The sequence below is a fragment of the Bactrocera neohumeralis genome, chromosome 6 (assembly GCF_024586455.1).
Source record: "Bactrocera neohumeralis isolate Rockhampton chromosome 6, APGP_CSIRO_Bneo_wtdbg2-racon-allhic-juicebox.fasta_v2, whole genome shotgun sequence".
In the NCBI taxonomy this organism is placed as follows: Eukaryota; Metazoa; Arthropoda; class Insecta; order Diptera; family Tephritidae; genus Bactrocera; species Bactrocera neohumeralis.
Window position 1 is genome coordinate 38067227 of NC_065923.1, and position 21484 is coordinate 38088710.

The 21484-nt window shown below is 39.2% G+C and overlaps 1 protein-coding gene across 6 annotated transcripts in view; it reads right to left on the minus strand.

Moving 5' to 3' along the window:
- LOC126761473 (axotactin) overlaps positions 1-21484 on the minus strand; it is a 171061-nt gene that overhangs the window by 52516 nt on the left and 97061 nt on the right. For all 6 annotated transcript variants that reach the window (XM_050477658.1, XM_050477654.1, XM_050477656.1 and 3 more), the window contains exons 10-11: positions 15826-16040; positions 15289-15688 (exon numbers count right to left, since the gene is read on the minus strand). In XM_050477658.1, the coding sequence (XP_050333615.1) occupies positions 15289-15688; positions 15826-16040 (615 nt within the window). The remainder of the gene's footprint in view (positions 1-15288; positions 15689-15825; positions 16041-21484) is intronic.

Here is a 21484-nt window from a genome sequence, read left to right on the forward strand (position 1 = left end):
GAGCATGAATGGTTGGAGCGAGTTAAAAAACGTATTCCTTATAATAGTAATTTGTCAAAATATCCAAAATAAACAAACATCAAAACAACCTTCTGTTTCAGTAAACAGAACAACATTAAAGAAAATGCATCAAAATAACCTTAACTTGGCACAATACAAGTGTACTATCAGTACAACAAACAATAACAACACAAATAGTTATTCATTGGTAAATGCATCTGAATAGTATAATTAGCATTAGATTTATGTAAACAAACAAACAATATATTATATCTAAACAAATTACCAGCTAGTAATAAGTAAACATACTAGTTAGTATAAATAGAAGTAAGAACCGTGTAATAAGTCAGTATTAGGAGTATTCATAAAGAGTACACATTTCGGTGCAGCTCAAAAATATATTCTTTTGACTCATTTTTACTTCATGTAAAAATTAACAAGCGCAACGATAAAACGAAATAGCAAAATTATAATGATCTTACTATAGTGATAGAGATACCTTTAGAACTTTCAAAAAATTAAAAAATTTTTTTCGCTCATATCAATTGAAAAACTATTCAAAAATATACATAGTCCTGAAGTTTCATTGATTTACTCCAAAAATTTTCAAAGAAATAGGCCCCAGCACCACTGCTCTTCATGCAACGGCTATATAGGTAGCAAAACTTTGAGGCTCGTTTCCTCGAAATTAACTTGTTTTTATCCGGCCGTCAAAATTGCGAGCGAATTATTTAACCGATTTATTTGAACTAAAGCGTATTTTGTAGACAATTTTATACTTAAGTGCGTGATAGAGCCTTTTTCCGAGAAAAATGGCAGTTTGACAGTTGTTTAATTATTTTGAGGTCGACAAACACAGGTAAAAGTGGCACCTTTTACAAAATCTTGGCCTACATCCCCAATTTTTCGAAATTTTCAAAACCCTTCTACTATGCACTTGATAAAAGATGCATAATTAAAAAACATTTACTTTTTTCATTTTAGACAAGAAGCCTAGCCAGGAAGTTGACGCCCGCAAAAAATGCCAATCAACGGGATCTTTGATATTTCCGCCATTTTGTTTTTTTTTTTTACATAAACTAATTTTTATTTTGTAGTTCAATAATACCTCTTAATATATATGTAAAAAATTCGGATGTAATCTGTTTTTATTCTCCCATATAAAAGTGGAAAAAGTTACCTTTTTTGACGGTACTAAGGAATCTCCAGCCTTATATGGTAGCTGCAGTTTTATCTTACGTAAAAGTTTTGGAAAAATATATATATTTTTAATTATTAAACATTTTTCTTGTTAATTTCGGAAGAATCATGGCTCGAATACCATTTTTCATCCCTCAATAAATTCAACACTTGCGAAAATTGTAAAATTATGCTCCTTATACATTTCATATTGCAATTCTGTGCTAGATTCTGGCAAAAATTCATATACAAATTCTAAGAGGTGCCAACTTTACTAGTTGTATTTAGATTACCAAAAATGTCTTGTCCACAAATATAGAATTTACATATAATAACTTGTTTTCTGGAAACAAAGTTCAATAAAAACGTTTGGTGAAAAAATCAACATTAAATCCAAACTCTGAAGGTTAAGCATAAAATGCAGATTACACTAAAGAAAATTACAATTCCATTAACTATACTGTTTCGACGTTTTACTGAAACACACAGGCCGCACGAAGAGTTCACAGCAAAGAGTAGTAATAGAAAAAGAAGCTTTACTAGCGCAAAAACTACAAATAAACAGTGGAAGTAAATAAATTTAAGCTGCCATCAAATTGCTGTCAACGATTTAACTTGAGAATGCAGCTACACAAGCAAATATGGCATATATAAAGGGTGATCCAATTCGAGATTCTCTATTTTATTTTTAAGAAAAACACGCAGAAAATTCGAATTTAATGGGGAAGGTTTATTAACATTCGCAAGAACATTCTTTGGCATTTATTTTTTGAACATTATTTGTTTCAAATGTTGGCCAATTTTGGATCACTCGTTCGAGCCTTTCGACTGGTAACTGGCGAATGTCACGCGTTTTGCTCCAAGACTGGAATCTAGGCGGGAGTTTCTGCATAGACTTTACATATTAAAGTAAATTAAAATTAAGTAATTCGTTACTTTTTGGTTCTTAACAACGAAATTGTGTACATACAAAATGGTCAGCTGTGTTGTTTCGTGTACATGCCGGCCATTGTTATGTCGCTGCGCTCTTACAAATGTTAATGTAGCCGGCTTTACGGCGCCATTTACAGTTCACTGTCGTACAGTCATGTCGTGTTGGACCAAATTGTGAATCTAAACCATTCTCATATCTGCTTGAACACACACAATATATTTCATCAAAATTGTTCCAGTCGTTTAAAAGGAGTTTAGTGACATACAAACGCACACAAGAAATATATAATATAGCAAAGAATTTCTTAAAGAGATCGCTGTCAAAACAGCTGCTAAAGTCAACAGTACGTGTTCGACATTTATGTGTTGGGATTTGGGATATTTCAAACTGAAGTTAACACTAAGAGTAAATAATTCGCTACTTTTTGGTTCTTAATGTCAATATTAAACGCCAAAGTGCTTAATAGTTTCAATGGGATGCAAAAAACCCGGAAATAATACCTGTATTTAAAGAAACTTTTGATGAGCGAAGACCGTGGAGAGTCGATTCGGCGCCGTTCGCAGCAACTCGGATTGACGTATGAGATGACTTGGGGCATTTTAAGTGGAGATAGCATCATCGCTTGGCTCTATGGTTTCTTGAAAAATTCCAAGAAGATCCGAGGTTTTCGGGCAAAATTTTATTCAGCGATGAGGCCCATTTCTGGCTCAATGGGTATGTAAACAAATTGCTGCATTTGGGACGAAGAGCAACCTGAAGAGATTCAAGAACTGCCATTTCAACCAGAAAAAACATCGTAACCGTCAATGGGGACCGTTGTTAACCGACCATTTGATGCCAGAAATTAAAGCTCGTGATCTCGGCGAATTTGTTTGATCAAGATTTATTACTTTTACTATTTCAAGTAACTTTTGTTATACATCTAAAAACAACACCCTATATAAACCCGTTGGAAAAGAAATTTTCGTTTTATTTGTGATTGTGAGTAAATATATTTGCACACATGTTCGAGCAGTTTCGCAAAGATCGTGTGTATAAAAAGTAGCAACAATTTTCAACAGTCTGCTCTGCCAAAGCCAACTGACCGTAGCGCCAACATCCTATTAAGTCATTAGCAACAGCCTGACTCCTCTATGCAAACACAGCTCCATGTATGTATGTATGTATGTTTGAATGCTGACAAGAAGAGCAAATACTTGCTTGTTTAGTTGAGTATTTCTCGTCATTTATGCAAAGCGGTATAAAAGGAAGTGGAGACGAAAATTATTCCACAACAATAGGAAAAAGAATACACGAAAGACAAAGCGTCCATGTAGATGATAATGTTTTAAAAGCTCACAATATTTGCTTAGTTGATTGGATTCAAGTTAAGTCGCATACTTCTGCAGTCAGTTTGATTGCGTTTGGATGGAATGAAAGGTGAGGCAAAGTACAGATTCTCAATTTTTTCCAAACAAATTTAAAAGTCATTGCTCAAGGAATGTTGGTTGTCTATATATTCAAGTATGCTTGAATGTCACATGCAACAACAGAGTATAACACGGATTTTTTTTCTAAATTATTTGGTAAATACATACATATGTATGGAGACTATTTAACCACTGTTAAAGAGTACTTAATTTCAGGCGTTTCAATTTATCCTTCATGATACTTAATTAACCTCTTACTTGCAAAAATAGGCATAGAATATGATAGCAAAGGCTTTATATGTACACAGCTTTGTTGGAAGATTTGGATGCCATTTGTCCGATAACTATCCACATTACCTTAAAGTTATTTCGTAGTTTGCTTGCATATTCCTCCAACATCCATTGCCTTAAGCAACTCTTAATCCATCCACATTACCTCATTGCTGTTACGTGGTTCGCCAGTAAATTATTCTAATATTCATAGCTTCAGAAAATACTTATTTGAGCTGAATGGTATGGAACAAATTATATGGAAACTGTGTTCACGGCCGCACCAATCATCTTTTTCAATTCCTTCTATACTTGATGTATATAATGTTGACTTAGATCTTCACTTTAAAGAGTGAGAGTTCGTGTTGGCGCAACGAATCGTCTAAATTCAGGGTTTTTGAGAACTTATTCCAGGAAAATTCTAGATTGAACTTTTAAGAGCAACGAATTCCAATTTCAATCGAACTTGCCGTATTTAGTTTTCAGAAAACTGATTCGAAATACATGAAATGTCACAGAATGACCGAAAAAAAACTATTTCGGACTGACTGGTCACCCAAATCTTCTTATTTGATTCTCCTTTAAATATTTTGGTGTTTATAATTGAACAGTATAGTCTAAGTCGTGGAGGATGGAGCCATGTGTAGAAGTTCACGCAAGTGAGCAAAGTTCTCTGAACGCCATTCCTTGAGAGTGGCCAGAAAAGATTTCTTTACATATGGCTAAAGCAGCTTACGACTTCTAGGTCTTAGACCAACTATCCTTTTAGTAGCCAAAAAATATATGTTTGAAGGCGATTTCGCCGGGGCCTGAAATATGGTTATCCGTAGTACTAGATTTCAGCATAAGAAAATTCGTCAAGCTACCTGGCGGTCTCCGGGTCGAAAAGTTCGTAACCAGATCGGTCATGTTGTGATAAACGGAAGACACGTCTCCAGTGTTTTACTCATGCGTATGCTCCGAGGTCCTAACAATGACTAGGACCACTATCTTGTTGCAGCCAAGTCAAACGCACCTCAACAAATAAAACTAAGGTTCGACGTCGAAAAGCTGCAATCACAACAGACAGCTGAAAGATTTTCTAATCGACTTGCACTTCTTCTCTTTAATGGCACTCATCAGCAATCCGGCTTTTCAAGCTCCTTAAGTACAGCTGCAAACGAAACTATTGGTTTTCCGAAAAGGCAAAAGAACAGATGGTACGATGACGAGTGCCGTGTCGCGGTGGAGAGAAAACAGACTGCCTACCTCGCAACGTTACAATCGACCACAACGTGTGCAGGATGGAGTAGATACCACGTGTTGAAGAGGAAAGCGAAACGAATGTGCAGATTAAAGAAGAAAGAGGCCGAAATGCGTGAGTATGAAGAGCGTGACAAGCTGGCCGACTGGGCAAATGCTCGAAAATTCTACGAAAAGATGCGACGACTAGAAGAAGGTTTCAAGATCGGAGTATAATCTTGTAAAACCCATAGAGGTGAACTAGTGACTGATGCCCAGAGCATACTAAAGTTATGGAGGGAACACTTCTTCACCCTGCTGAATGGCGACAACTGACCAGATATTCACCATGCGCATAATCTTGGAAAAGACCCGATAGCAAACAGTTTAGTTCAGTTCGAATGGTGCAAAACACTCCGGCACTGAAAGTATTCGACGCAGTACTAGCCGAGGGCAGCAGAGAAAGAGGAAGACCTCCACTGCATTGGAAAGACCGGGTGGAAAAGGGCGTAGCTATATAATACAGCGAAAAGGAAGAACGACAGGTGCGCTGTTGTAAACTCGGCTATAACCGCGTAAGCGCTGACAATAAGGAACAAGAAGGAGGTCTAAGTCTGTAGTTTTAGCACCATTGATGAGCTGAGAACATAGGAGGTCTTCCAGCCGATATTGGACCAGTAGGTTGTGACCTGTCATTAGGCCAAAAGCTGTCAAGCAGTGCTTTCAAGCCCGTGCGAATAAAGAGCATGCATGATTTTTTTTCGGGACTCTTGCACATGAACTTAGCGATCTTACAAGTCCTTAAGTTATTCTTTCTCGCCTTGTTTCGTCTGTCAGCCCTTTTAGAAATTTCATTCTATATCATTTTCAGTGACTTACGTATTTCCTGTACTGGTTCGGTACCCAGACGGATAGCGCTTTTCGTAATCTCAACAGTTATTTCGTTTAGGGAAACTCTTTCGGTAGCTTGAAGGTCCTCCTAATATCCAGCTCTGAGTATAGATCCCGACGCCCACTCCATTGGCCATATTTGTTCCGTTCGTTTATAAAAGTTCCGCTGATGGGTCGCGTGCCTCTGCGTCATTCACTCTCTTTTAGTGTGACTTGAAACCTTTTCTCCCAAATAAAGCATGAGAGTAGGTGGTCTATTTTATCCACTAACCTTCTGCTTATTGAACTATATCCGAAGATTCTTGTGGATAATTCATCAAAGGCTACAAGTTTTGCAGCTGACGCACAACACGCTGATTTTGTTGCCGTATTTGCAAGAATTTCAACATTTAAGAATAACCGTAGTTTAACCAGTTTATTAAATGATAAAATGGGGTAACGGTTAACCCCTTCTACTCATATACGAAATAAAGCCGTCTTTATAAAATCAAATTACTCGAGCGAAATAAATTGTATGCATATGAAGGAGTGCTTACACAGTTCCTCCGGAGCGTATACGTAACCTTCGGAAATGGAGAAATTTCGATATGCAAACGCACACACTCATACATGCATATATACACATACATGCATGATGTTAAGTGACACAACAGCAATCAAGTGCGAACACAAAAAGAATCGCACAAGTAAAGCACACAATGGCGGCCAACGATCGACTCATCAAGGAGCTGCATAAAAGTGCAGTAAAGGGCACTTACATGCACACATATACATATGTATGTACGGTATATGGTGTGGTGCAAGTGTATGCCATCAAAACGTGTGCATTTGTAAGAAGAGGTCGTCGTTACGGCGCCCATGGGAGCGTCGGAAGCGTGAATGAAAAGTGCGAAGCAATTAAAAATTTATTTAATGCCATCACAAGCAATTAAGCGCTTTCATGCTGTGACAGCTATTGGCATGGCGCTAACGACAATGACGTTGTCGTCAAAGCTGGCAACAGCAACAGCAACAACAACAGCTACAACAAAATGGCGCTTATAGGACGTTACAAAGCGGAAGCGGTAGTAGGTCTGTGCCGCATTGCAGCAGGTCTGTGCCATGCCCTCGTAATGCCTGACCAACGTTATACACACACGCGCGTGCACACATTCACCTCAACTTCCACTCGCAACGCATGCCGTGTCGTAGCTGCATTCGCATAAACGACTATTTTATTTAAAAGCGCCGCTGTCGTTGCCAAAAAGTGTGTGCGCTTTTTGCACTGACAGCAACATGTGGCGGCACGCTTCATTTAACTTTGTTGCTCGGCCATTGTGATGCGGCTCTGAAGCGGCCATTTTCGCGTGCATTAAGAGCTTTCGCTAATATGTGCATTTAAATTGCTGCAACAACAAATGGCGTGCTCTGAATTAGCATTGCAACAAAATCGCTTACTTTTGTAGAGTCATGCGATGCGAAGGCTTAGCGGCGGTGATATAAACCGTAACCACAATATTCAACAAAAATTTGTTGGTTTCTGAACTTACCACCATTTGAAGACCTTTTAAATATATATATATATATATATATATATATTATTTATATGTATATTATATAATATCAATAATCAGCGTAACAAGCTGAGTTGATTTAACACTGTCTGTCAGGCATACCAATCTTCTTTTCCTATTGTCAAAGTCTGCTTTAAAATCGACAAAGAGGTGGTGTTCGTCGATCTTCCTTTAACCGGTATTTTCCAAGACTTGGCGGATGATGAAAATTTGGTCGATTATGCAGAGCACACTTAAATTCCAATCGTCGGGCATTCTTTTGTCCGACCATACTCTACAGGCCGAGTTAATAACAGCGCGTCAGTCGTTTCTTCTTTTCACTACGTGGCGCCAATTGGATATTCCAAGAAGCCAGGTCCTTCTCCACCTGATCGTTCCAACGGAGTGGAGGTCTTCCTCTTCCGCGGGTACTGCGTCGAATACTTTCAGAGCTGGAGTGTTTTCGCCCATTCGGACAACATGACCTAGCCAGCGTAGCCGTTGTCTTTTAATTCGCTGAACTATGTCAATGTCGTCGTATATCTCATACAGCTCATCGTTCCATTGAATGTGATATTCGCCGTGGCCAACGCGCAAAGGACCATAAATCTTTCGCAGAACCTTTCTCTTGAAAACTCGCAACGTCGACTCATTAATTGTTGTCATCGTCCAAGCCTATGCACCATATAGCAGGACCGGAAACCAATGAAAACTAAGCGAAGGGTGTTCTAGTTTCAATAAAACTGAAGGTACCGTTTTTTTAATTTTTCGAAATAAAATAGATTATTAGTATTTCTTCAAAATGGCATTTTCTTTCATAATCTTGTTCTCTTGTTTATTTTTATTCTAGTATTACCACTCACTTGTTTACTGCCAATACCCCAAAGCAGGTTCATGCACAAAACATCTACCTGCTTTTGTTTCGAGGAAGGAAATTTTTACCCGCGCATTTACATTGCGTCCTGTTTACCTGAATCTTTCCTATAAAAGGTGCAGCATTTCAACAGACTAAACATTCACTTCGAAATCTTAGAGACGAAAGCATACAAAAATTAAAATGTCCATCAATAACAGTTTTGACAAGAGGGGCAAACCCACATTGGGGTACACACTATTTGTGCACTTGTGTGAGTTGAGATATCGTAAGAAACGCATATGTACGCATGTAGTTCCCTGTTTGCCACTGATAAAATCGAAACTCTTAGTCACGGACTCTCTCATCTCGCGTAACAAAGAGCGAGAAAATTTTACGGACTTAGAAGCTCTCCAACAGGAACAAATATTCCGGCAACGTTTAAGACTATCCATGTTGCGAATATTGCGCCAAATTCGATCAGGTCTGTCACATAAAAAGGGTGTCATGGTAAAAACCACAACGGAAACAGCGATAAAGAGAAGACCAGATGATGAAACGGAGGAACTGGATGTTAAGCTACAGGAGCCAGAAGTAAAAACCACAGCGACAAAGAGGTTCAGAGAGGATGTAGAGGAGGAACTTGATGTTAAGCTAGAAAAGCCAGAAAGTACACCAATTAATCAGAGGAAACGGACTCGGAGAGCTTTGGTTTTTAATTAGAATTTAATTTATTTTTTTATTGCTAATACTTACATGTATATGAGTAGTATTGTAAATAATAAATAGTAACTAAAATATATGCCATTATTAAAAGTAGGAATTTAAGAAATATATCTCTTATGGTAGGGGGTTTACCTGGGTTCGTACTTTGAGAACGGAGTGTGGTTGAAAGCACATTTGAGTTACGAAAGTTTGCCTAGAGAGGAAATTGCCATGAACATAGTTCAGTTTTTAATCTGACTCGCACTATTTAAGTGTTAAGTCATCAATTTGTTCCATAAGCAGAGTAATGCGTTAGAGATAAGCGCTTAGAGAGAGTCTAGCGTTGGTACCCTTTTCACCTAGCGACGATATTAACAAGAGAATTTATTGTGAAAAGGGATTCAAAGTCTAACTGGCAATAAAAATGAAGGGGGTGAATCCATGCTCGAGGAGTACCTTCATAGGAACACAATGCAATCGTATACAGATGGCTTGAAAATGATCACTGTCGAAATGGGATCACGTACCAAATTGTCAGTATGCATAGGCAGGTTTCCCAGCATTTTTCATGCTGAGGTCTATAACTTAACAAATGTATAGATATTATTCCAGAGAAAAACTATCACGGGGATCGAATCGCCATTCTCAATTCATTCTAGTCAAACACACCCCAACATAAAATCAACAATGGTACTGGAGTGCATGAGAATACTTAACAGGTTTGCCACGGAAAACAACGTCTTAGTAGCACGAATCCTTGGGCAGCAAGAGCCTGGAGTCCGACAGGCGCGTTTATTTTTGGAAAAGCTCGATACGAAAGAGTTCAAGAACCAGAGCACATACTCCTTGAAGAAAAAAAGGAGTCAGGCCGTCGAAAATGCGGCAATTTTTCTTGTTTATATACCCATTAAGCAATGGAACTCATTGCTGAACAAAATTTGGTTCGGAAACATCGGATTTTCTTGGAACTTTACAAGAGCACATAGATTAAAGCGATTTCGGTTGGGAAGGTCGAGCGGCTTCAGTTCTTGCACAAGCTGTATTTTGTACACTTCTAATTTAAGATATTGATGTAAAATGCGCCAAGTCCATACGTCAGTCCGAGCTACTACGAACGGCGCCGAATCGACTCTCCACGGTCTTCGTATAAACTCTAAGCTGTGGCTGCATATTGTCTTTACTGTGTGCTGGGCGTGATCTATTTGGTCGAATAGTACGCTCAGTTGACCGATTACGTTGACCATAAGTTGAGGGAAGCCCGCGAAACACATTCTTTACATAACGTGACATTTGGAATTAAAGTTGAACGATTTGTAAGCCTGTATAGTCATACATAGTCCCTAAAAAGAAAATTCAATCTAACTTTGCAAATTTTAACCTTAAACGAGTACTTAAGGGTATTACATTGACCTACTCTACACAAGCAGTTATGCGCGGAAATTACTTGCGTGCTTAATAAATCTTGGCAACATACTTAAATCCGCATTACTATTTCTCACTTTATTTCAATGTGATTGAAATATTCTCCTTCCCTCTCGCTTCATCTTTCACTCTCTGAACAAGCGAGTGAATTTTATTGCTTATGCATTGATTGCTTGATTGGCTCACTTATTTACACGTTGTCGGAATTAAAACACCACATCGAGGGCCAAAGAAGAGCATGCCAATTAAGCGTGAACGCCCATTCCTACATACATATATGCTTGGGTAAACAGTTGTGAAAATAAATGCACCCAGCGGGAAAATGTGTAAGCAACGTGATGATTTGTTTCAAAACGTTAAGAACTGTGAGTAGCAAGCGGGTGTAAGCAGTCAGTCAGTTCAAAAAAAATTTCAAAAAATGGTGGACCTTTTCGGTTACTTATAACGTGTTGTCGAAGGTTGTACACCGATATCCATAAATCTTACTACCAAATGACATAATTAATTGAAATGTTCTCTCTTAATTTTATTGAGACTTCTTCTATAGAGATAAATATAGGCATAATCAAAGACACGTGAAATTGTCAAGTTGGATAGATCTAGACCTACATCGATTTCATTCATGTGAACAAAACATATCTTCAAAATTTCATTAAAAAAGTACATATTTACATATATTTATTGAGTCAAAAATCACAATTTCCGGTAGAACGTGACTGAGCAAGAGTCTGAGCTGATTGAGCATTAAACTAAAGTAAAATGTTTCTCAGCAATTTCAAAAATTAACTCTAAATTTGCTCAAGTACCTGTTTCCAGGCAATTTTATCAAAAGATAATTATCACAGAGTTCACTAAAATAACTATAATCTGTATGCCTATATCTTTGGTATATAGCCAAAAAAGTTGGAGTATTTCGTAAACCGATGCTATCTACTTTCGCTACCAAACTATAGTATTTGCAGGATTACACATAATTCTGTCAAGACATATTAACCAATATGGGGTATTTATCTGATTTTGTCGTTTCAGCAGCAAGCAACATTATAAACAAGAAAAGATCTATCTATCTTTAATAAAATGAAGACGAAATATCTCCTGTCATGAAACAAACAGTTGTCGCATTCACGACTTGGCTCCCACGCCACTGTTTACAGTCATAACTTCGCAGTCATAGACAATTTCTCCTATCTTGGAACCAGCATTAACACCAACAATAATGTCAGCATGGAAATCAAACGAGGACACTTGCCAACAGGTGCTACTTTGAACTGAGTAGGCAATTGAGAAGTAAAGTCCTCTCTCGACGAACAAAGACCAAATTCTACAAGTCACTCCTCATCCCCGTCCTGCTATATGGTGCAGAGGCATGGCCGATGACAAGTCGTCCGAATGGATTAAAAACTCTAGCTCTGAGAGTATTCGATGTAGTAACCGTCAGTGAAAGCAGATGAAGGGGAAGATCTCCACTCCATTGGAAAGACTAGATGAACTAGACTAGAAGGAGCTGGAATTTCAAATTGGCGCCAAACAGTGAAAAGGAGGAACGATAGGAGCGCTGTTGTGTGAACTCGGCTATAACCGCGTAAGCGGTGTTTCCGCCAATAAAGAAGAATAAAATATTGCGCCTTATTCATTGGTGGTCGATTTACATATATTATGTAAAGTTAAATTATGAAATGAAATATAAAATTTCTTCTTGGTTCAAAGTTTGACAATTGCCTAGGCCCAATAATGTTAGGACGGCATTTTGAGCAATCCTCCTTACATATTTATCGGGTGATTTTTTAAGAGCTTGATAACAAAAATCTCATCGGTTCTTTATTTGAAACGTTAGATTGGTTCATGACATTTACTTTTTGAAGATAATTTCATTTAAATGTTGACCGCGGCTGCGTCTTAGGTGGTCCATTCGGAAAGTCCAATTTTGGGCAACTTTTTCGAGCATTTCGGCCGGAATAACCCGAATTTCTTCGGAAATGTTGTCTTCCAAAGCTGGAATAGTTGCTGGCTTATTTCTGTAGACTTTAGACTTGACGTAGCCCCACAAAAATAGTCTAAAGGCGTTAAATCGCATTCTTGGTGGCCAACTTACGGGTCCATTTCTTGAGATGAATTGTTCTCCGATTTTCCCTCAAAATGGCCATAGAATCGCGAGCTGTGTGGCATGTAGCGCCATCTTGTTGAAACCACAAGTCAACCAAGTTCAGTTCTTCCATTTTTGGCAACAAAAAGTTTGTTAGCATCGAACGATAGCGATCGCCATTCACCGTAACGTTGCGTCCAACAGCATCTTTGAAAAAATACGGTCCAATGATTCCACCAGCGTACAAACCACACCAAACAGTGCATTTTTCGGGATGCATGGGCAGTTCTTGAACGGCTTCTGGTTGCTCTGCGGCAATTTTGCTTATTTACGTAGCCATTCAACCAGAAATGAGCCTCATCGCTGAACAAAATTTGTCGATAAAAAAACGGATTTTCTGCCAACTTTTCTAGGGCCCATTCACTGAAAATTCGACGTTGTGGCAGATCGTTCGGCTTCAGTTCTTGCACGAGCTGTATTTTATACGGTTTTACACCAAGATCTTTGCGTAAAATCTTCCATGTGGTCGAATAACAAAACCCAAATTGCTGCGAACGGCGAAAATCGACATTTCACGGTCTTCAGCCACACTCTCAGTACGCATTCGTGTGGTTGGTTTAATGTCCAAAAAGTAAACTGAGTGCGAAACTTGGTCACAATCGCATTAATTGTTTGCGTCACTTGGTTTATGTAGACCATAAATCGGACGTAAAGCGCGAAACACATTTCGAACCGGACAATGATTTTGGTAATTAAATTCAATGATTTGCAAGCGTTGCTCGTTAGTAAGTCTATTCATGATGAAATGTCAAAATACTGAGCATCTTTCTCTTTGACACCATGTCTGAAATCCCACGTGATCTGTCAAATACTAATATTTCCTAACCTCAAAAAAATCACCCGATATAAACTCAACAGGTTGTTAAGGCAAAATAGGCTTAGAAGGGGCAGAGAGTTTGGCATTTGCTGAGGCGGTTAATTAGCTCGGGCCGGCTCTGACCACACTTATGATAAACTACTTGAGAGATATGGTTTCAGTAAATTTGGTTCATATATTAGGTTTAGAAATTTATGAGATAGGTCTTATTAGGAGCGGGAAAACACTCATTTTTTAAATTTTTAAACTAAAGATTTCTGGTTTAGGTTTAGAAATTTATGAGATATGTCTTATTAGGAGCAGGAAAACACTTATTTTTAAATTTTTAAACTAAAGATTCCCCATTCTGCCGTGATTTCAAGTTTGTATCTTAATTTTTGGCTTAAACCTAGTACTTTTTAAATTGTCTATAAACAGCATTTTGTGGGGGTGGTAATGACTCGTTTTCGTACATCTGTAGGGTGCTAAGGACTACTTGTACCAAGTATTACCAAAATGGTTAAATTTTACTCAAGTTGTCGCTTGCAGGGACAGACATAGACTTCTTGTCATTCTGATTAAACCAATCATATTTCGATTAGTTTTAGATATTATGTTAAAATAAAGAACACCACCCAAAATAACTAAGAAAAAAATATGGTACAGTGTCTCATAACCTCTGGGTAAAAAGGTCTAGTTTGATTTCTTAAAATATCAATCGAAGCTGTGAAGTATTGGAGCGATGAGCATTATATGAGGAGATATAGGTCGTTGTGAGTGATACCCAACAATTAGTGGTTGCGAGTACTCACTACAATTTATATGGATCTTATCGAAAAAAAGGCTTACTTTGGATTAGGTGTAATAACTTGTAGGTTTTTAAATTTGTTAGTTAACCTTAGGAAAGGCAATGGCAACAAATGAGAGGCAAAATTTAACTTCTGCACATATAAGTAAATACAAGGCTTTTAAGTCATCTGCCACATGCTTTTTCCTACAGGGCATCATATGGTACATATGGTATGAGTGTTCATTTAAGCATACCCTTTAAATATATACGGATATAGCCGTAAATAACACCGTAGCTGCAGCTTAAGTTTGAAGTGGATTATGCGTGAATGCAAATACTCTCGAATATTCAAGTTCGTAGCAATGTGCAGAGCGTGAAGTTGCCGCCGCCGCCATTGCAAATGAGTGCTATTAATAAAAATTAAGGTAGTGAAAAGTCGAGCTGATTAATTGTAAAAAGATTGTAAAAGTATTCGCTGTTAATTAAGGAGCCGTTAAAGTGATTGATTTGCGCCTTTTCCCCAGGCACTTGAGAGAAATGCGAGAAACGCTGGATGTATTGAATGTGCATTTCAGGGTCGTAACAAGCTAGTCCACACATATCATATGTATGTAAATTTGCTAGCGTTACTTCGCACAGCTCACAGTTTCTCTATAAATTTGCAGCCGGAGCGCCTGCCTGCCACATTTGCGTAAATCAGTTTTGACTGAATGGGCTCACAGTTAATGGCATACATTATAACTGCAATTAAATCGATAAATCCAAATTGGCATGGCATGATGTGCTCAACAGCAAGGGTAACGGCCACGTTGCCGTAGTGAGCCATTTGTGGTCACTTTCTTTATATACATATATGTAGATATGTAGGAACAAAGTGATGCTTCGAGATGAGTACGCCATATTTACATTTCCTGCGCGTCTGTTTTCCTTTCCGGTTTTCTTTTCCTTCGCAATAATAATTAAATAAAAATTGCTATAATAAATCAATGAGAGTATAACAATTGCAGTCGCCAGTGAAAAATTTCGTCGTAGAAGAAGCGAGCTGCAAGCGCTGGAGCTGTACCGTTTAAGTTTTTATCTTTGGGCAATATAAGTAATATGCGGAACAAAGTTTATTTAAGCAATACGTGTATTTTTACTTACGCTGTGGCGCCGCCGATATACATGCTGCCCTCGAATGGTCCGAATTCCTCCTCTGGCAGCAGATCAACCATTTGATAGTCTGTATTTATCATAAAGCGCACGTGATACTCATTGTAGTCGATCCAAATCTTATGCCATTCACCGCCATTCAGTTTGCGATGCGAGTTAATTACCAGTTCTCTTGTCGTGCCGGTGCTGAGGGTAAAATTGAATGTCAGCTGATAGTCGCCGGTGAGTGCGACCATAAAGGATGGATGGTTCGGACGAATGGGTGGCTGAAAGAGCAGTATGGCCTTTTCGCCGGTGGTGCGGAAGGAGAAAGCAATGTCGCCCTTCCGCCAGCCGGGCACTTCGATGTATGACTGTGATGTGGTAAAGGTGACAACATACTTCTGGGTGTCTGTGAGCAGTGGAAAAGTAAAGAAATAAAGCGAGGAGAGTGCGTAAATTCGGTATCCGAAAAAATACAGTTAACATAGCATATAAAATATAAATTAAATTGCGTTATTTAAAGCTCTCCTTTCTCCTTCAACTTACTTGTTTCCACACACTCTAATGGCCCCAGCGTAATACGTCCTTGTGAGTCCTCCTCCAGGTCTTTTTGTTGCAAGAAGTACATATTCGTTATGCCAAGACTGTGCGGTTCATTGTAGAAGCCCTCGTCAGAGTACCATTTGTTTTCCTTCACATCACAGTTGCATGATTGATTTGGGTCCACACATGTTTTATTGATGGAGCAAGGGCAAGCACCGCTGTCGTCCCAAGTGCGCAATAACCATGTAAATTTCAAAAATAAACATAAAATTAGTTAACAATAGAAAATGTTGGCTGCCTTGTGTGTTTTTGGAATTAGAGACTTAATTCTGCTTAGTTCTTGGTTGGCAGGAAAAAGTTTTGGTTGTGTTATTTGACTTTGGGCTATTTTAAGTCCGTCAAGGTTTCTTTACAACCTTTTGACATTGTCTGAAATACATGAAAAATATCCGCTTGCATATAATAGACAACTGTTGCTGGCCAAATTTATAAGCTAATAGGAAGTACGAGTGTATAATCAGGCTTTCTCCCTCATATGTCTCTCATCCAATAAATAACTTAAATTTTTACGATATTCAGTGACTTAATACAAAGGGGTTGAAAAGGTTGGTACAGTGGGGTTGAAGTGAACATCAACCCCTCTAAGACGACCATCGAGACCTAGGTCCCAGCCCGGCCTCAGGAACCTAACCTTTGAGGGTAGTGAAGTAGAGATGACCAACATGGTCAAATATCTTGGTCTTACGCGGAATTCAACTTTGCGGTGGAAGCAGCATGTTGACCTGACCATGTTCAAAGTGACTAAAGCACTAATGATGTGCAATCAAGTAGCTTGTCCATCCTAGGGCTGTTAAGTTGTATGGGAGGTGGCTTGGGTCTCAAAAGCTTCGCTGACTTCGGTAGGGCTCCAACGACTTGCATGCATCTGCCTGTCGGGTGCAATGCGCATATGCCCGACGGCAGCACTTGAAGTCATGCTTGAGATCACACCACTTCACCTAGTAATCGGTCAGGTAGCCAAACACACACTGCTCCAAATGACAGCACAAAGGTGTGGCAGAAGTAAGGGAAACTCATCCCAGCGGATGAAAGAATTAAGTGGTGAAATACCATTGGCTCTTCTCTCAAGGGACAGCATTATCAAAAGGGTAAACTTCACTAAGAAGTTCAAGGTTATCCTTAGCAGCAAGGCTGAATGGAATGATTCCACTTTCGTGCTACTGGTTAAGGATAGTTCAATCAAGTGGTACACCGACGTCCAAAAACGTCGGAGGGCATCGGTGCAGCAGTCGCAGGACCACACACCAAACTCTCCATACCATTGGGAAGTTTTCCGATTATTTTTCAGGCAGAAGTCTTTGCATTAAGTCGGTGCATAAAGATAAACTTCCAACGAATAACCGTACTTAGCGATAGTTAGCGGCACTTAAAGCAATCTCTGCTTCTGAGATCAAATCGCTACTGTTGCAGGAGTGTGGAGAACGGCTGCATAGTCTAGCGGAACCTAACCAAGCGGATCTCATCTGAGTGTCCGGTCACAAAGGTATAGCCAGGAATGAACTGGCTGATGAGCTCGCCCGCTCCGCAGCATCCACTAATATGGTAGGACCTGAACCCTTCATCGCGGTGGACCTTCACGCCATTAATTAGATACTTCGCAAGGAAGATGTAGTAGGCCGAAAGAGGTATTGTCAACAACTCTATGACATGCGCCATGCCAAGTATCTAATGGAAGGTTATAACCTCAGCGGGTTCAAATATGTAATTAACCTCCCTAGGAACAAATTCAGGCTTGTCGCATTCTACACTGGCCACAGCAAGCTGAAGCAGCAGTTATATAATATGGGCCTAACTTCTTGCGCACATTGTCAGTTCTGCGATAGGGCACCTAAAACCCACAACACCTGTTAATTGACTGCATAGTAGTCTGCAGACGCAGGATAAAGCCTCTGAAATCCATTATCAAGCACTTTATCAATAGGCTGGGTTTAGGTGAGTCATTGTGATTTAGTAGAGAGCACAATATTCCCAAGGGCGCGGTGTAATTCTCGTCTATTTATCTTATCTTATCTTAACGCAGCTTCCTTCATAAATGAATAAATAATATAAATATTTGACCGTTCTTGTCAGCTAGGTGTTTAAGATTTAGAAGGTGAATCTGACGCAGAAGGTGAACGTTATAGATCTTAACACATCACTGACCTACATTTATGTAGGCTTTTTATGCATTTGGAATATTCTCGACCTTACTTCATGTCGTCAGAAACACATAAGCCTTACTTCCGAAAACCATGGAGTCTGGAGTGCGTGATTTTTAAAATTGTTATGCATCTTTCTGGGACTTCTAATAACGTAATTTTACATTTAAAGCATATTCCAGTTTAGTTTCACGAAAACATGGCCGCAGTACTCATTCAAACAGGGCATCCCATCTTGATTTAAGAAAATTTACTAAAGAAAGCCATTGCATAGTAATATATAGCAGTATAATTAAGCTTGCCACGAAGTTTGTAATGCTCAGAAGGAAATGTAAAAGGCGAGCTGAGTTGATATTGCCAAGACCGTCTGTCTGTATACACTCTAGTCCAGGCCCTCAGTTTTTTAGATAATGGGTTGTCAAAAAAGTCTTGCGTTATTTTTATTGAATTTTTTTATTGAAATTGAAATGAATTTTAGATGACTCAGGCCCAGCTCTTGACCGATGCTACGTCTGCTACTATGCCGGTCTCTTTCGGCCGATTTCAGCGATTTTATCGCAATTTTCGACGACGGGCCTTCCGGAGCGTGGCGCATCTTCGACCACCTCTAAACCAGAACGAAAACGTTGAAACCATCGTTGTGCTGTGGAAATGGAAACTGTATCGGGTCCATAAACTGCACAGATTTTATTGGCGGCTTGAGATACATTTTTGCCTTTATCCTAGTAGTACTGTAAAATATGCCGTATTTTCTCTTTATTTTGCTCCATGTTTGCGACGCTATAACTCACGAACGACTTAAAAGAAACGACAATCAGTCAAACACGTGTTAGCGCGAGAAATGAGCTTTCCAAAAAGGTACATATAGCATGACCCGATGCGACGAATAAAACTAGAACTACGCGCTTTCAGCGCCAACTAGTGACAATACCGCAAGACTTTTTTGACAACCTATTATTTTGTTCACGTCTTTTTCTCCCTAAGAAACTGTCATTCAAACTGAACGATCGGTATCAAGTGGACAACTATTTCATTTGATGAAATATCTCCACCAAATTTGGCATGGATATGGTCTATAAGTGTCAATAGTGCAAGCTCCGAAGAATTTATCTTTGGTCCGGCTTGATATAGCATATAGCTGCTATAAAAACTGACCGATAAAACTTATAAGAACTCTTTTTATACTTTTGAAGAGTATTATTAGTATATCTTCGGTTCAACTGATGTTTTTCTTGTTTTTAGTTAAATTTATTCCTCCACCCTTCAACCCTTAAAGCTCGAATATTACATTTAAGTGACTGTGTTGTACATTTCCCTACTGATATTGTAATTTCCTTATGCAATTTTACAATGTCTGTCAAGTGTCACGTTATTATTCCCGCTGTCATTCTCTTACATACTCTCCCAGCCACTTTCTATGTTGGCACTACAATTGTGATTACGACTGTTGTCATTATCCAATAGAGTTGTGTGTTTATTAGTGTTGTTGCGTGTTGAGTCAGTACACAAATCATCTCTAGTTGGCATCATTGCTGACAGAAATTACTCGCTCGTATTCATAGACTACTGCAGACGATGACCAACGACGGAGACAACTGAGTGAATGGAAAAGTGTTGGCACTACTACTTGTGGCATTCTGCTGTTGATATCTCACTGCTGCTTGACACATGAATTCGCATGCAATTACATATGCATACATACTCATGTAAGTATGTAAACATAATGCGAGTGAAATGAAGAAACGAGTGCAGTCACTCGCCGGTCGGGTGCTCGTGCGCGGGAAGGGGATGCGGGCGTGAGGTTGAGCGCGTTCACAAAGTCAAGTCAAATTGTCGCTCAGCGCCTTACAATTTGCTTCCCGGGCATTGCAGCATGAGTGACAAGACGCAAATTGGAGCGCAGTCAGTTTATATTAATAATCAAGTGCTAGCGCTTAAGGTCTGTGTGGCTGTCTATGCTACTGTCTGTGTTAATGTCAGTCAGCGTGACTGTGCAATGTTTGTTTTCCTACAAATGTCAAGCAAACATTAAATTACGACTTCTGCTGGTAGTGAAATGTTGTGGCAGCAAACTGTACTATTGTCAATATTGTTGAAATGGTCATGTGAACACTGAGATGTGGGCAAGTTTGTTGATCACTCTCCACCATTCAGTTGATTTAAGTCTTGAAATGAAAAGTAGAGCAGATGTTTTAGGTTATTACTTTTGGAATTTCAATATTCTTAAGGAAAGGTAGAGGTGTAAGAGTAGTTTAATTCCTTGGAACATTTCTAGAACACTGCAAATATATGTACTATCCATACTGGTGTCGGATTAGGTTAGGTTAGTTTAGGTTAAGTTAGGTTAGATGGTTGATCCTTCGAGCGGAAGATGTCAATTAGACTGTTAAGTGCAGTCCTTTGTGAAGCCATACGAAAAAACTTCTGCCAGTGAACGCGTTTATAGCCGAGTCTACAATAGCGCGCCATTCGTTCGTCCTTTTCGCTGTTTGGCGCCAGTTAGAGATTCCAAGTGTAGCTATGTCCTTCTCCACCTGGTCTTTTAAATGGAGTGGAGGTGTTCCTCTTCCTCTGCTTTCACCGGCGGATACTGCGTCGAATACTCTCAGAGCTGGAGTGTTTTCAATCATTCGGACGACAAGATGTAGCCAGCGTTCCCACCGTCTCTTAATTCGCTGAACTATGTCAACGTTGTCGTATATCTCGCACAGCTCAAAGTTTCATGGACTGCGGTATTCACAGTTGCTAATTCGCAAAGGATTATAAATTTTCCGTAGAACCTTTCTCTCAAAATTCGTAACGCCGACTCATCAGATGTTGTCATCTTCCATGCCTTTGCATCATACAGCAGAACGGGAATAATGAGTGACTTATAGAGTTTGGTCTTTGTTTGTCGAGAGAGGACCTTACTTCTCAGTTGCCTCCTCAGTCCGAAGTAGCACCTATTGGCAAAAGTTATTCTGCGTTGAACTTTAAGGCTGACGTTGCTGGATGCCTGAACCTATCATAAATTTGCTTAAGTATTTTATTTCTAACCCACTGTTCAATCTGGATGTCGAAAAATATGAGACCCAAGATGTTTTTGTCTTGATTTGACAAAAGAAGCACATTTGAGGAGGAAGTGTTAAGATTGTTTCATCCTCTTCCAAACAGCTAAGACAGCTGGATTGTCATCTGGTAAAATGTTCAGTCTTACTGTATGAATCTCGAACGGACAGTGTCCATTTCGAATTTCTACAATCATAGAAAGGTGGACCTTGATGGGAGCGAAGGATTCCCTAAAGTTTTTACAATTTACCCTGGGCCAGAAGGATATTATGATTATTGTTGCTGTTAGTTGATATGCCGTAGAGGTTTGGTAGGCGATCCGATAAATGAACACCTTCTTTGGGAGAGAAAATGTATGCTGAGGAACTAGTTCACATATGTATATAGGAACATACGGACTTGGCTATATCGACTCA